The 17446-nt window shown below is 45.7% G+C and overlaps 1 protein-coding gene across 1 annotated transcript in view; it reads right to left on the bottom strand.

Annotated features, from left to right (window-relative positions):
- Positions 1–17446, bottom strand: part of SLC26A4 (solute carrier family 26 member 4) — a 169310-nt gene that overhangs the window by 62110 nt on the left and 89754 nt on the right. The window contains exon 6 of the mRNA XM_078680191.1: positions 12692–12844. Within this exon, the coding sequence (XP_078536317.1) occupies positions 12692–12844 (153 nt within the window). The remainder of the gene's footprint in view (positions 1–12691; positions 12845–17446) is intronic.

The raw sequence follows: 17446 nt of genomic DNA on the forward strand, positions 1-17446 counted from the left end.
CCGGGGGCGGGACTTCCGGTTCGCCTCTCCCGGGGCTCGCAGTGATTGGCAGACTGACCCAGCACTTCCGGGTCTTCGCGGGCAGCGCGGCGGCCCGTTTTAGGCAGGCAGGCGGGGGCTCAGTATCTGAGGGGAGGGCTCCCTCGTGATAAATACAAATCCAAGGACGGGGCAATGCCGGGTGGGCTCCGGTCTCGAAATAAAATGTGAAGCGAGGTGGGCACTCGCTCTGCCGAAAATCGGCAATAAAGCGGGCAAACGCCGGGTGGGCACCGGCTGCACAAAATAGAGTGCTCGAAGCGCTAGAAGGGAAATAAAGCGCTATCAAGCGCCAAGGGCTCAAAATAAAGCACACCTCAGCGCTAAGGAGCAGGGCAGAGCGCTCCCAGGCGCTCTGGGCATGAAATGAAGCGCTCTCAAGCGCTAATAGCAAAAGCAAAGCCCCAGCAAGGTCTGGAGGCAGGCAGGGGGGCAAGGCAGGGCCAGAGCCAGCACACTGGGTCTCCAGGCAGGGAGACAAGCCAAGTGGCGGTCCTCCTGGCCCCAGCAGCAGCAACAGCCCCCTCTGGCAAGGATCCAAAAGTAGAACAGAGCTCCCCTTGTAAGGGGACACAGCCCCTTCTTATACTGTAAATTCCTTTGTCTTCAGGGTGCAGGGTGGGGGGAAACCAGTTGCAGCTGGCTTGGGAGTACCCTTGATGGCCCAACCACCCCTTTCATTCACTGGGGAGGCTTGGGTCGTTAGACAAACCACAGGGGGGCGGAGCCAGCATTGTGTGGGGAAAAACCCAGCCCATCCAGGACCCTGGTGCACTCCTCCCACACATCACTCATGCTGATCTCACACTCACCACCGGGCAGACCCATCCAGACTTCCTGGAGCCTGGCATGCCAGCCAGCCCCAGCCAATCACGCTCCAGCACCCTCACTGCACACATACATCAATGTCCAGAAGTAGCACTTCCCTTCTAGACACATACAAGCCGCACATACCATTGCGCAGCATTCATTCTCACGAGTTCATACATACTAAACTCGAGCCTGCACTCCCCACGCATCAGGAACTAACATGGACACACACATTCTCCATGCATTCCTATGGGAGGGCAGGCCAGCCATACTACATGCACGCACTTTACTCTGGGGCACAGGGAAAAGTGCGCCAAGACCCAAAAATCACTAACTCTGGGTCACAAACAAAAGCAAAAAGATTAGGGGTGAACCTGCCCTAAGGCCCAAGTCCAACACAACCCCCTTCCAGCCAAAACGCAGGGCAGACCAATCACCACCGTGATGGGCTTCCCTGCTTGGGGCGATAAAACACGGACGCGGGCCCACAACTGCAGGGACACCCTCCGGTTTTACGCCACGGCGAGCCCCTGGGGTTCCTTCTAAAACTACTGTAGGGACTAACTGGGGTACCCCACTGGTACTCTCCAGCTGCCCTCGGCCAGGACCAGGCCCTAGGCCACCCAGGTACCACTGGATCCTGCCTACTCACAAAGTGGGGGGTAGTAACCCCTGGCACATAATAGCCATTCTCCACCCTTCCTGTCTGCAAGACAGGGCTAGACTGCCACTGGCTCCCCAGCCTAGGGTCTACAACCTTAGGTGGACCAGGAGTCTCAGGGAAGGCTCTCCTCCCCCTACCTCTTCTTCTCGGGTTCCTCCTCCTCCTGCGAGGGGTACCCTCTAAACACCATCCTCCCAACCTAGGGTTTAACCCCTCAGGTTGCACCGGGGTTAGAGGTGGGCTTTCCCACCCTCTGCACCCCCTTCCAGAGTCCTGCTCCCTCCCAACCGGGGCGGTACCTCTGGAAAAAGAACTGGTCATCTGGACACTGATTACAGTAGTCCCACCCTTCAGGTCAGGCGGATCCTGAACCTGGCCTTCCAACCTCTGGTCTAGAACCTTTGGTGGAACCAATGCCTGGCACTCCAGGACTTCTGGGGACTCACATACTATCCCCCAATCACTCCTTTCGCTGGACTCCTGTACCCTCCCTACTGGAGCGGTACTGCCAGACTCTAGAACCATAGAAGCTCCGCTTACAGATGCTCCAGGTCCTCTACACACTAGGAGATCTCCCTCAAGTAAACTAACAGGCAAGCCTAGGTTCCCATCCTGGTGTTCCCTAAAGAAACCATCCAGGCTCTGTGACAGGGCTTCGGGCGTCTGGGGACTCTCGGTCACACACTCACTCCCACTCCACTGAGACAGGCAGTCAGCCCCTACACCCTCCTCACTAACCTGGGACCTAGCTGGGCTACTCTCACCCTCCACCACGCTGGGCTGGAGGACACCTGACCCACTATTGTTGGAATCATTCACTAGTGACTCTAAAGAACCTCTCGCACTGTCCCAGCGCTCTGCTTCCTTTGCAAGGTCCCAAGGACAAAAACATTTCAACTTCAGCAGGTGCTGGCGCAACTCTGGACAAACAACACTGAGCAACTGCTCTTTGAGGAACATATTCACCACTTCGTCCACCTCATTGTCCGAGTTAGCCCTCAGCCAATCCCACATTGCATCAGAACAGTCATCCACAAAATACTCCCACCCCTGGTGAGGTGGTTTCCTAAGGTTCCTGAATTTCAACCTGTTCTCCTCCTCTTGGGAAACAGGTACCATACTCGGGGAACTGGGAGTGGGACTGTCTACACTAACACTTAAATAGCTGCCACCACTGGACTCAACCCTCCCTGGGGAATCCAGAAAATCAAAATTGCACTCAGGGGATAACCTATCCTCTAGGGTTACCTTCTCCCTGAACAAGGCCCTTTCAGCCTCTAGCTTGGCGTGTTCCAACCTGAGCTGTTCCATCGCTAGCTGATGCTCCCGCTCTTCCCTCCTATCCAACCACTCCTCTGGGGACAGGACAAGGCGCTGGTACTGACACTGGACTCAGCAAGGGACTCCCTATCTATGGGGTCCTCACTATCTGCTGGTGCCCAATCACTGTCATCCTCATTCACTTCACATTTTTCAGGGCTCCCCACAGACTCACCACCCTCATGGCGTGCGGCCCGGGCCCTCTCCTCACTGCGCTCAAGATCCCTTTGTACCTTACACCATTGGACCAGGTAGTTCCTAAGTTCGTACTTCGTATCTGACCCATCCACCCCTATGTCTCTCTCTCTACAGAACCCTTCCAACTCCTGCGTATTGTACCAAACTAGATCACTGAGATCAAAGACAAGCTCCATCTTGGCAGGACGTTCTCAAGAAGAGTTTGACACAGGGAACCTGGGGGTCTGGGCTTACACAGGAGTACACAATTACAAAATTCAGCAAGATTCCTATCTCAGAGAACTTGCACTCCTCTGTCCAGTGTAACACACCACTCATTCACACACACCCTCCCCTCGGACTGGTAAGGCAGTTTCTACCACCCCTGACTTCTCAACCTGACCATAAAGACACAGGTACCAAACTCTGGAAGCAGGGCGGGGAACAAATGTACTGGACAGAAATTACAAAATGACACCTTTCAGGAGAAGCAATACTTAAACTTCACCTAAAAAAACAATAATCCCCAAAATGTGGTTATCTAAAATTGTAGAGTTTTGTAATGTGGCCTGTCGCCACTGTGGTACAGCGCAAACGCAAGTCCAATCCGCACCGCTTGCCACCAATGTTAGAAACGGGACCCCCGGCCGGCCAACGCTCACGCCAAGGTCAGTCAGGGATCACCATTTCTAAGGTCAGGGCAAGGGAGTCACACACCAAGGCAACCCCTGCTCACCCTCTAGGTAACGTGGCGCGAGCAGCAAGGCTAATCTCGGAGGCGATGTGTAAAGCGTTTGCGCGCGCACCCCAGCGGCAACACCCTAGGCCCACCACAAAGGAAACTCCACACAAGGTTATATCAAAAATAGCCTTTGTATTATAATAATAAAAACACATTAGATAACACACACACTTTACAATGTGCCAACAGGCACGGGCAAGATTTACAAGGGATTATGTACAGGACAGGGCCACCTGGACCACTGTCAGGGGTATGCACTTTTTAGAAATAATACTTGTAGGTATAACACTTTAGCACATCAACATATAATGACTGTAACACAGAAATAGTAAATGTAGCATACAACCAGTAACTACTGGTAAAGGGAAAATACCTCCTACGCCACCCTAAACACTGTAGGGAAATCACGCAGGGAACTAGGACCTTATCATCAGGACCTATGGAAGGAAAACCTATCACCTAAGCAAGTCACATTTAGCAAAGGGAAGGAAACCTAAAATAATCACCTAAGCAAGTCACATTTAGCAAAGGCAATAAAACATCAACAATCCTCTAAGCAGGTCACTTTTAGCAAAGGGGAATAAAAACATAAACAATTACCTAAGCAGGTCACTTTTAGCAAAGGTAAACAAAAATTCCTCTAAGCAGGTCACTTTTAGCAAAGGGGAATAAACCATAAACAATTACCTAAGCAGGTCACTTTTAGCAAAGGTAATATCAAACAATCCTCTAAGCAGGTCACTTTTAGCAAAGGGGAATAAAAACATAAAGAATCACCTAAGCAGGTCACTTTTAGCAAAGGTAATAACATAGACAATTGCACATGAAACATTAAAACACATTCAGAGGTGCAGGTAGAAAATTTGCACAGAAATCACATAAGCAGTAAATCATAAATTGCGCAGGGTGCATGTAGCACAACACTAGAAATGTCCCTCAGGCCAACTGGCCTCGAAAGGGGCTGAAATGCCCTGAGTCTCAATGTCAGGGAAGGCTGCGCAGGCAGCACAGCACACAAAGCCTAACCGTAGCAACTGTCCACTAAGTGCTGGACAGTTGTGAATCACAAATGGGCACACGTTGGAGCCTCGTGGGCTCAAGAACACAGGTGACTGGCACCTAAGAGCTTCAGCGCTCTTAATCAATAAAATGCCCCCCTCGAGCCTCTCTCAGGGCTCTAAATCAATGTGGCCAAGGAGCCTCTCAGGGCTCGTAAACCAACTGCCCCCTCGAGCCTCGGGGCTCGGCAAACAACTGGCGCCTCAGAGCCACGGGGCTCTACAATAACTACTGGGCGGGAGCCTCTCAGGGCTCGTGGAAATCAAGGTGTGCCCCCTTTAGCCTCTCGGGCCCGTAAAATAACTGTGGCTGGAGCCCCTCGGGCTCAAAGAACAAGAATGGCCCCTCTCGTTGGAGTCCCTCACGGGGGACTCAGAATCAAATAATGCCCCAAGGAGCCTTGTGGCTCCAATCACCACGGAATGCCCCTTCTCTCCTGCGGAGCGGCCCGCTGCCAACCGGGGCCGCTCTGCACACAATGCAGACGCCTGTCACTCACCGGGACGGCGGGGACGCTCCGACTCTGCTCCTGGGTGGCTCTTCCTCTGCCGGGGCTCTCCCTTCGCTCGGGAGCCTCGGGGCCGGCCGGCTGCTTCTCTACTCGCTGCTTGGCTCCGGGGGCGGGACTTCCGGTTCACCTCTCCCGGGGCTCGCAGTGATTGGCAGACTGACCCAGCACTTCCGGGTCGTCGCGGGCAGCGCAGCGGCCCGTTTTAGGCAGGCAGGCGGGGGCTCAGTATCCGAGGGGTGGGCTCCCTCGTGATAAATACAAATCCAAGGACGGGGCAATGCCGGGTGGGCTCCGGCCTCGAAATAAAATGTGAAGCAAGGTGGGCACTCACTCTGCCGAAAATCGGCAATAAAGCGGGCAAATGCCGGGTGGGCACCGGCTGCACAAAATAGAGCGCTAGAAGGGAAATAAAGCTATCAAGGGCCAAGGGCTCAAAATAAAGCACTCCTCAGCGCTAAGGAGCAGGGCAGAGCGCTCCCAGGCGCTCTGGGCATGAAATGAAGCGCTCTCAAGCGCTAATAGCAAAAGCAAAGCCCCAGCAAGGTCTGGAGGCAGGCAGGGGGGCAAGGCAGGGCCAGAGCCAGCACACTGGGTCTCCAGGCAGGGAGACAAGCCAAGTGGCGGTCCTCCTGGCCCCAGCAGCAGCAACAGCCCCCTCTGGCAAGGATCCAAAAGTAGAACAGAGCACCCCTTGTAAGGGGACACAGCCCCTTCTTATACTGTAAATTCCTTTGTCTTCAGGGTGCAGGGTGGGGGGAAACCAGTTGCAGCTGGCTTGGGAGTACCCTTGATGGCCCAACCACCCCTTTCATTCACTGGGGAGGCTTGGGTCGTTAGACAAACCACAGGGGGGCAGAGCCAGCATTGTGTGGGGAAAAACCCAGCCCATCCAGGACCCAGGTGCACTCCTCCCACACATCACTCATGCTGATCTCACACTCACCACCGGGCAGACCCATCCAGACTTCCTGGAGCCTGGCATGCCAGCCAGCCCCAGCCAATCACGCTCCAGCACCCTCACTGCACACATACATCAATGTCCAGAAGTAGCACTTCCCTTCTAGACACATACAAGCCGCACATACCATTGCGCAGCATTCATTCTCACGAGTTCATACATACTAAACTCGAGCATGCACTCCCCACGCATCAGGAACTAACATGGACACACACATTCTCCATGCATTCCTATGGGAGGGCAGGCCAGCCATACTACATGCACGCACTTTACTCTGGGGCACAGGGAAAAAGTGCGCCAAGACCCAAAAATCACTAACTCTGGGTCACAAACAAAAGCAAAAAGATTAGGGGTGAACCTGCCCTAAGGCCCAAGTCCAACAAGGCTCAAAAGTTGTGGAACTTTTTTCTTACGTTAAGACTGCATAGAGTTTACTGTTTACTGATACTTATCTTTCCCTAGCTGCACATATTTAAAATGTGCTTGTTTAACTCAGCTTTAGTGGGTGGAACTTTTAACTAATTTTCACATTCTTTACGATATTGTTCCGCTAATAAAATGTATCTTTTTCTGTGTTATTCGTTTCTTGCTATTAAAATTGCTTTTTTTGGTGTCATGTGTTTGTTTTTGCCGCATTATGTAGGGTAAACCCGAACGGAGTGATTGCTGTGCTTTACATGAGCACGCTCGGTGGTGGTCTGAACTGAAGGGATGTTTTAACCTCCTTTATCCATTGGGACAGTTTCTGTATAACATTACAGCGCCAGACATCTGCCGCAGAGTGTTCGATTGTAAACACGGCCATGTGCCTGTTCTAAAGGTATTCCTCGATTTTTGTGATTGTAACCTGTTCCTTCTACTGGCCGGGAAGGGAGGCTGTATAGTTTCAAGACCACTGAATTAAAAAATTCCAGCTACTGGGCATTGTTGTCGCATTACGTTTGTGAGCAAGCATGTTTGGTAACTGTGTGGGATTTGTGCTGCTGTCTTTTTTCGGAAGGTATCTATTATTTTGGATTCTTTTAAATAAAAAATAAAAATAAAAATCTTCTTTGGTGTGAGTTCCCCACTTTTTTAACACCGAGGGGCATATTTACAAACCCCTTGCACCGCCAGTTTGTCACTTTTTGTGACGCACCAGTGGCACATTTTGCTGCCACATATTTACAGGGACACAAAAAACCCACCCTCATGGCTTTTCCAGTTCTTGTAAATACGGCCCCTTTAAATGCAGCCCTTTGCGTAAAAGGGGTGTTCCATAGGTGTTGCTGTGGGTGTTCCCACGCAACACACATCGAACCTGACACATTCCCAGATGTGAATACGTCAGAATGCTACGCCTCCCCAGAGGAGGAATAGGGAGACGCAACGAGGAGAAATGTTTTCTGCAGCACACATACAAAGAGTAAATCACCTCCCTGTACTTTGTAAATGACTCAGTGTGGCGCAGTAAAAGCGCTTGCAGCACCGCGCCGAGTCACTTTGTAAATAAGGCCTGGGCATTTAGCTTATAAAGCAGGTAGGTGGTAAGACTTGCTTTTTTTCAGATTGGTCTTTACTGTACAGATAGTCCTGTTCTATGTGAAATAAACAACGTGACTAAGCAACGTGGTAATTGAGAGATACTCTGTAAACTGAAGCAGGAGTTATTTCCTAATAGTGAGAATATTGTCATTCATCTTTCCATGGATGTAAAATGCATTCATATTTATTTGCATACTTTTAACGTGTGGTATTTTAGCTTAATAATTGCTAAAAATGGTTTGAGTTCTCCAAAGCAATTTAAACAGCCTCCTGTATTTCGTTGTTATATAATATAAAGAACATCAACGGCACATTCTTAAAACAGGCAAACGCTTTGTCTAATTTAGCTTACATAATGCCTGGTATTTTAGCTTAATAATTTCTAAAAAAGGGTTTGAGTTCCCAAAAGCTCCCTGCATTTCCTTTATTATATAATATAAAGAACATCAACTGCACATTCTTTAAACAGGAAAAGTGCAGTTATATAGCAGGCACTAGGGTCATGATTTTAATGGTGCATCAGGTGCAGTGGCACCAGGACTTAATATAACAAATGCCTTGAAAAAAAATACAGAATTTGTTACATTATACAATCTACAACATAACACTATCTTTGAAAATGTTGCAGTGTGCTGATTAAAAAAAATTGTAAACCATAAGTAACACAATGCCAGTGACAATACAAGTGCAAATATTTACTAAATTCTCCTTATTGTTTCATAGTTTATGTTCATATTGAAGTTTTTTAGCAATAATAAAAAGAAAAGTGCAGTGCAAAATAAGAGAAATCTGTAATCAAAGAAACAAAACTTGCCCATCTCAATACAACAATAATATCACGTTCAGTGTGTTTCTTTCACTTATTTTGCACAACTGCTCAAATACTCATTTGAAAAATGTAAAGTTAATTTTCATTTGTTTATCTTAACAATGGACAATAACCAAACTACACCTTTTGATCTTGTTTACGTAATCTTACTTGAATGGTTTTTCATCCACCCTTTACCTATTATCCCCATAGCTGCACCACTTTCAAGCCTAATAATCAGGTACCTATTTTTTTTTATCTTTGATCTCCACCATTTACCTAATCTCCCCACTTTATAATACCACTAGTAACAGCACAATATATTGCCTTTTTGGACATAAAAAAGTCATAACACTTTACCAGACTTTCTGTAACTTATGTTGTTCAACTACTCAGCAAGTTACAACTTACAATAAAAAGCTTCTTATTAATCACATAGGTTAAACATAATGCATTTACTAATGCCTGTTAAAAAGTAGCAGACTCTATAAAACCCAATATGTAATTTGAAGGAGAATTCATGCTGATTGAGAACAATTATTGTTGATGTTTTTGCATTATTTCATCTGTTGTTCAGGGCATATTCTTCCTGCAGTGGCTGTTATGTCTTATCTCATGCGTCAGGTGAAGATATTCCATTAAGATTTAGTTATAGAAATATTCTATTTGTTTAATTATTTATGAGCATTATAGCGCTGCTCTCCCAGCAGGAGAGCAGAGTCGGGATTGGCATGAGTGCCCTCGATTTGCGCTCCCAGGGAAACTGGGAGTCTAGGCCTGCTCTCTCCAACCTGGAAACGCAGCTGGGTTGGAGAGAGCTTCAGTGCGCATGGCGGTTGGGCTGGCCTCAGACGGATGGCCAAACTGTCATGCACATTGAAGCAGTGACCACCACTCCCCCTCCGTGCCTATCATCCCGTGGCACCACCCCCAGTACTAGAAGGTAGGAGAAAAATATTATCGTTTCTATTTTTAAACTTTTGCTGCTGCTGGCAGGGAGAGGGAGCCACCCCTGACATCTCCCTTAAGGTAGGCAGAGCTCAAAGGCAGTTGGGTGCACATAAGATGAGTCCTACCTGCAAGCCAGGCTTCACATCTATAGCTATGATTGTGCTTTCTGTGTACTTTATAATTTCCCCTCACGCGCTTTATTAATGGATTTTCAAACACACAGTGTGACTAATAACGTGCATGGAGAGGACAGGATGGTTATATGGAAGAAGGGACAGGGAAAATGGCTAAAGATATAAGGCCGTGTCAAATTGCATGTCAAGATTATTCTAATGACCAGTACAACAGCTGGCCTTTCAGTGAACTTCCATAGGAATTTATGGTGTGAAAGGATTAGCCTGTAATGTAATGACATTACATTATTAAAAAAAATATTTGAGGATGTGGCCCCCAAATACCCCTGTGTCGTTTTGGACTCACTCAACAGCATGAACTGAAATGAAGCATTAAAATATTTCATAATTTCAATAACTTTACATAATATTCTCTTGATGGGAGTACCCAACCAGAGCAAATGCTCGCTTGAGGTGTTCTGGGCAATGCAAATTCAACACGCAACATGCAGTGGCCAAACTGACAGTTGACAGCAGCAGCCTGATCATCTTAAATTTATAAAATAGGGGGTTCTTTTTCTTGCCCATTTGGAGGGACAGGTAGGATGAGTGGGACCCCTGAAAGAAATTCAAACAATTTCCCCAGGTATTGCCTATGGGCCTTATTTAGAGTTTGGCGAATGGGTACTCGTTCAAAAACGTAATGGATATACCATTCACGTGCCATAGGATATAATGTGCTTGTTATAAGGGGGACTGGCTATCCATATTGTTTGTTGCTTGTCCACCAAACTCTAAATCAGGCCCATTATCTTTACATCTTAGCAAAAGTGGGCAGAACTATTTTAAATAGACTCCATGGGCCTCATTTAGACATTTCGATACATTTGCTGCAATACCACAGGTTTTTCCAAGTTTATTGGGGAGGAGTTAATGCCAAGTGTTTGCTTGTGCTAATGGGCACTGCTGCTCAGTGCTGAAATGCATTATTACAGCACTATTTGTAACCAGGAAAAAGTGTTAAAACATGCCAGTAAACCAATTACCACACATCTATGAATCTTGCGTGTTATAAATGTGTGCCTCCATGCCAAACCTCTTGTGCACCAAATATATCTTTGCTGTGGATAATATATGTTTATAAGAATAGAGATGCTGCTCCAGGTCTTATCCCCTTTATTGCATTTATGGCAAGTGACATGGCATGGCTGGCACATAGCTGAAGGAGCAATGTAGCTCCTAGGAGAGAAAAAATTTATTTCAGTAGGCGCATCGCAAACTTGGGGAGCCCTAGATAGAAGAGTGTGGCGTGTGAAATGTGGTTAAGACCAGATTCCGGAAAGAGGAGAAATTGGAATGGGACTATAGTGAACACACTGTGGGGAGGTTTCTTCAGTGCACATATTGACAATTTATTTTAGATTGCACGATTACAAATTTACAATTTCAGGCACAGTCAGGTGAATTGACAACATTTCTTTGGTCAAGTGTCAAAGATGTCTTTGGACTTCTCATACAACTATTAGGTGTTAGACCACATCTCCTTGATACCTTGGCTCAGAGCTGTATATATTTTCTATTTCTGATCCAGTTCACAGATATTTCAAATGGGAACCACCTTTACACCTCTATTTACCTAAGTGCAATTTTTATGCAACCTTTTGGGGTGGCAATTTTGAGAATCAACATTATCCACATCAACACAATACTATTAATGTTCCCATTTAGTTACATACATGTAGATGAGTTTAGTTGTTTTCTTACCACAATCACTTATTTGGGAATAGGAACATTGAGAATGTGTTTGTAGTGATCATTAATTTCTTTCACCACCACATAAACAAGGAACGTCAGAAACTCCGCTAGAAGACCCACAATGTTGGTTAAGGCGATGTTAGAAAATATGTTAAAATGTGCCAGTAACCCAATTACCACTCATATATATGCATCTTGAGTATTATAAATGTGTGCCTCCATGCCAAAGTGCTTGTGCACCAAATATAACTTTGCTGTGGATAAAAGTTGTTTATAAGAATAGAGATATTGTTCAAGGTCTGACCCCCTTTTTTTGTATTTACGGCAAGTGACAAGGCATATATTGCACCTAGCTGACGGAGCAATGTAGCTCCTTGGAGACACAATATTTATTTTAGTAGGCGCAACACAAACTCGAGGAGCCCTAGATAGAAGAGTGTGGTGTGTGAAATGAGGTTGAGACCAGATTACAGAAAGATGAGTAATGGGACTATTGTGGACACACTGTGGGGGCGCTTCTTCAGTGCATATATTGACAATTAATATTAGATTGCACAATTTCAAATTTCAAATTTCAGGCACCGGCATATGAAGTGGCAACATGTCTTTGGTCATGTGTCAAAGATGTCTTTGGACCTCTCGTACAACTAAGAGGCATTAGACCACTTCTCCTTGGTACCTAGTTATTGTTTGGAATGGGGGTTGGGAGCACACTGCCTCACAGTCCCATCACAGTTCGCCCCTTTGCATCCTGGTAAATGCAGTACACAGCTCAAACTTACTTCAAAATTAGCTGGAGTTTTTCACCAAAGTTGGTGCAGACATTGCTGTATATCTCAGGACACGTGTTTCTGGGTTGAGCCCGTCTTCAGTAGAGAGCAGCAGTATTAGAGAGCAAAGAAAAATCATCTGGGGTTGCTGGAAATGCTGCCAAGTTTCTCTCAGGTCACAGTACCACTCACAGGCACACAGGTGCATCTCCAAAGCTGATGCATCTGGGCAATCTGAGTGCAGGAGTGTGAGGCAGTGTGCGCCCACCCCCTCCTAGTTATTGTTTGGTTCAGAGCTGTATACATTGTCTTTTTCTGTTCCAGTTAGCATATGTTTCTACCATCTTTATGCCCCTAATTACCTAAGTGCAATTTTTATGCAGATGTTTGGGATGGCAATTTTGAGAAACAACATTATCCACATCAACCAGGTACTATTAATGTGCACCTTTAGTCAAATAAATGTTGATGAGTTTGGTTGTTTTCTTACCACAATGACTTCTATGGGAATAGGCACTTTCAGAATGTGTTTGAACCGATCATTAATTTCTTTCACCACCACACAGACAATGAACGTCAGAAGCCCAGCAATGAGATCAGCAATGTTGGTTAAGGCGATGTTAGAAAATATGTCTCTCAGGGTCTGCAAGGAAGAAAAAGAAAAGTGCTATGTGAGATAGTGGCAGTTAAACCCTGTTTTGGATTTCTTGTCACGAATTGGTCCTCTCCCACTTTGGCAATGCCATTCTTGCTTGTCATCCAAAAAAACCTAAGCCACTGAACATTTCCCACATTTTCAATATGCCTATCTTAAGATCTTTCAAGCTAAGAGGTAGCATCACACAACTCCACTTCCAGGGAACCCCTTGTAGACTGAATCACCCTGAAGATTAGCTGCAAAGCCCTCTTTCTGCCTCAACCAAGTCATAACTGAAAAATGATACCTCTCACCTGAAGGCTGCAGAACAACTCTCCTCAGACTAGAAATCTCTGATGTCATGAAAACTAGAACGTCTAATCATGCCCATGTAGATGCCTCTCAGAGACATTCAAACAACCCTGACCAGTTCATGCAGTATCTCAACCTTCTAAGAAAACCGTAAATCCAGCCTCTGTAAGACGCACAGACAGGCTTTTGCTTCCTTAGTAACAAGTGATTGGCCCTTCTACTAACTGCCACGTGAAATCCAGTCAGGTTCTCAAGATGTCCAAAACAAATATGAATAAGTTGCATTTACATATAACGAATATCAATGGTAGTCAATTACATATTTTGATGATCATACAGAAAATCTGACTGGATGTTACTATTCAGTGAGACTTGTACCCTACTTGTCACCTCCATCACTTTCTTTACCTTAGTTTTTCTTTGCCAATGTTTCTTCCCTGTTTAAGATTTTTGGGGTTAAAAACATTTTTTTAGTTACAAAATTGTATTGCTATTAAGGAAAATCAATTAATGCATGTAGTACAGTTACAAATAATACATTCCAGCAAATAGTATCGAGTGCAATATTATATATAAAAACATATATTGCTTTTTTAGAATGCAACACCTAGGGGCCGATTCCAATTCCGGCAGGAAATCGTTTCACCCGACACGTACCCGTCATTTTTCCAACCGAATCGTACACCCGCCATCCGAATGAACAAGTACGATGCAAAGTAATAAATCATCAAACGATTTGGTGAAAATCGCTTTACCCGACACGGATCCGTCAGTTTTCCTACTGAATCGCATACACGCCGTCCGAATGAGCCAGTACAATGTAAATTTCAAATTCACCAAAGGATTCGATCGGAAATAAAGATCAATCTCGTGACGTTTTGGTGTGTGGTAGGTGTATGACTTACCTTCTGCGGAGTGAGCGTCGGTAGCGGTAGGCGTGCAGTATAGGGAAGACAAGCATGATTGGATACATGGCTGCTCCGCCTCGTACCCGTTGATCGTGTTCTGGCGCGACTCTGAGCTTTTATACACCTCCTCCGAACGCTGTGATGTGTCGGAGGCGCGACCCTGTAAGACGCATATTAAAAACGCATCGTACTTGCGTATCCGGAAATGGGTTGCTTTGGGCCTCCGTACGCCGCGATATACGTGTTTCCTGAGCCTGTTAGGTACTGACATAGTCCACAAATCGGACACGAAGATTCGGTCGGGTTTTGTCTGGAATACGCATCGTACTTGCACGTTTGTTGGAAAAAGCTCCGGATAACAGACGGTCGAAAGGTAAGCCTATGAATAGCATTAGGAAGGCATTTGTTCCGGAATCGACATCGGGCCCCAAATGTAGAAATACAGGGCAAAAACACAGAAGTACTGTCATAACTTAACAAGCATTGGAAATGCAATAGGTCTCGCATTAGAAAAGTGTGAGTTATTGGTCTTGTAAATGTAATAATTTTTAAATTTTTGTTTATGTTTTTATAATTTCAAATGCATTAATTTTGTTATTATAAATGGGACTTTTTTTAGAAATTGCAAATGTGACACCTATAGCATTATTAAATATACATGATTAGTATTTACCTAACGTACATGTATTGATATGACAAATTGTAATGGGTTTTATTTTTTATAAATAATTAATAATTACATAATAATTTCACTAATTTATAATGGCACTAGCTTATTTTTTTTGTTATAATGTGTAGCGTATTATAATATTTGTAAAAATGAAGATTAAAAGTGTAATAAACATTTTTTTGTTTCTACTTTTTGTAATAAATCTTTAAACATTGATACATTTAATTTTTGCTGAGAACTGGGACTTAAAAAAGGAAGTGCTGGAATAGATTTTCAGATTATGACGGGTGAAGAGAGGCAAGCATGTAATTATAGAAGGTGTTAGAGTGAGTGAGTGTCATCACATGCCCACACTTTGCCACGTACTTCACCAAATACACAAGTCACAGTCATGAGCCACATACTCTATCATATTCCAATAAACGCACACTTTAAAATGCACATGCGACCAAGATGTACATCATTACATGCACAAGTCCGTCAGAACATAGCATAACACACACAAAATACTGCCACAGATGTCATTTCGAATATGTCACACTGCCATGTAACAACTACATGCACGAGTTACCACAATAACAATATCACATGCACACATCACACCATAAGGAAAAAAAAATATGTTGCACTGCTGTAACCCAGGCAAAGTAAGCTGTGGCATTTTATGGGTTCTTAAGGGGGAATCGGGGAGGAGATAGTGGAAGGGAAAGAGAGGAAGAATGAAGTGGGTGGGCGGGGAGACAGTATAGGGGAAGGTAGACGGGAAAGAGAGGTAAGAGTAGCAAGAGAGAACAAGGGAGAGTGAGGGTGAAAGAGGAAGTGGAGGAGCAAGAACGAGCGGCCGAAACTAATTGAAAACGTGCTGGGAGGAGAGATGGGGGGTCTGGAGGCCTCGGAGCATGAGTGTGCGGGTTGGGGGAGGGGGAGCACAGAGAGGGGGGAGGAAACATGCTGTGGGAGCCTAATCATTACCGTGGTCGGTTGTTTAACAAGAATAAAGAAAGAAGGAAAAAACAATGACTCGTCTTTTACCAAGAGCCGGGCGGCCTTACCACGCAGCTTCATGGTTTGTTCGCCCTAACCAAAAACACACGTTCAGGAGCTTCGGATTAGACACAGAGCTGGTAACGCTAGCTAAGCTGCTGGCTCTACTCAACGGAGTGTGTGGAGAGCTGTGACGTGTCTGCAAGTTATAGAAACCGGCCGCGCAATTTGTTTCTTTCCATTGACTTCAAAAGTCACATTTGTTCGACGGAGATGTTATTTTTGGACGTCTGGGGGTGATAGGAAACAAGCAGTGCTTTAGCTAAGTAACTCCTCGCTGAGTAACATCTGATTGGAACATTGACCAAATAACCTGGGCCTATGATTTCTTTTTTCGAAAAATACACAAAAGAAAAAATGTTTAAGTGCCTGCAAGTAGTTTGCTGAGGAGTGGGTGGGAGGAGGCAACGCAACATGGGAAAGGAGCAGAGGGGAAAAGCATCACACACACACACACACACACACGAGAGAACAAGGGAGTGCGAGCAAACGAGCAAGAGTCACAGCAATCTTAAAACAAGCATTGGCAATATGAAATAATAACAAGCCTTTCACCGTAACACGGCGGGCATGCAAATGCTGGTGGAAAGCCAAAGCGGGAGGGAGAAGTTCACTGAAGAGCAAAGCCGCCATTGCTAATCAAAAAAAGCTCTCGGCATTGCGTGGCGGGAGGGGGCGGGGGGAACGTCGAGGGCAGGCAGGATGACTCAGGGGAGGGGGCGGAGCGGGGCAGAGCGGCATGTAGGTGTGAAGAAGCCGGGCCTTTGAAGTGAAGCTAAGCTTCACTTCAAAGGTGTCGGAGGAATGCGGGCGGCTGTGCACGCGCTTTTAAGCTCAATGCACATGCGCATTGAGCTTAAAAGTCACGGGCACTGCAAGGAATCGCCACGATTCCTTGCAAGTTAGATAAAGTGTGGATGAGCCCCTATAGTCTCGCTTGCTCGATGCGCATGCGCATCGACAGGCGAGACCTAAAAAGGGAAAGATTTCTTCTAGATGCTGTACACATGGAAGGCCTAAATATGTGATTCGGACAAGTTATAAACAGAGTAACCTGTAAAACAAATTACTGAAACATTGGAACGTTGGAAGTTCCATTGAATAAAATGGGGTGGCAAATGACCAATAATGGCTGGTGCAGGCCTTCTGCTCCAATGACCCAAAGTGTAACTTAACAGTAGCCCCATGTTTAGTTTAAACGAAGGTTTTAATAGCATTATAGTCGATCTCTCTCACTATGGGCCTTCCCCTGTGGATTAGGAGCGTAACTCAGGGAGCAGGTTTTCATGACCAGTGTAAGTATTAGCCGTGGGCTATAATGTTACATTAATGGGGGATTTCATGAGAAACTGCTGGTCACTGCATAACTAATTAATGCAATAGAAGAGGTGTCATTTGACTTAATGAAAAGATATGGTACTGAGATATCAAGTTTGAAATACTGTGCTACAAAAATACTGTAGCAAAAATACTGTTGTCCAAAATAATAGGGCAATTATGAAGTGATAAGTACTAGTTTCCTTTACGTAACTCAACATATATAGATATATGTATGTTGTAATGTGCTTAGGCGGCTCAAGCTAGGCTGGGGCTGCTTCCCTTTGTGATGTATATGGGTTCTATGGTGATGTCATGGTTCTTGGGGTGACGGTTTGTCAGTTGTTGTCCAGCTAT

The sequence above is a fragment of the Lissotriton helveticus genome, chromosome 1_1 (assembly GCF_964261635.1).
Source record: "Lissotriton helveticus chromosome 1_1, aLisHel1.1, whole genome shotgun sequence".
In the NCBI taxonomy this organism is placed as follows: domain Eukaryota; kingdom Metazoa; phylum Chordata; class Amphibia; order Caudata; family Salamandridae; genus Lissotriton; species Lissotriton helveticus.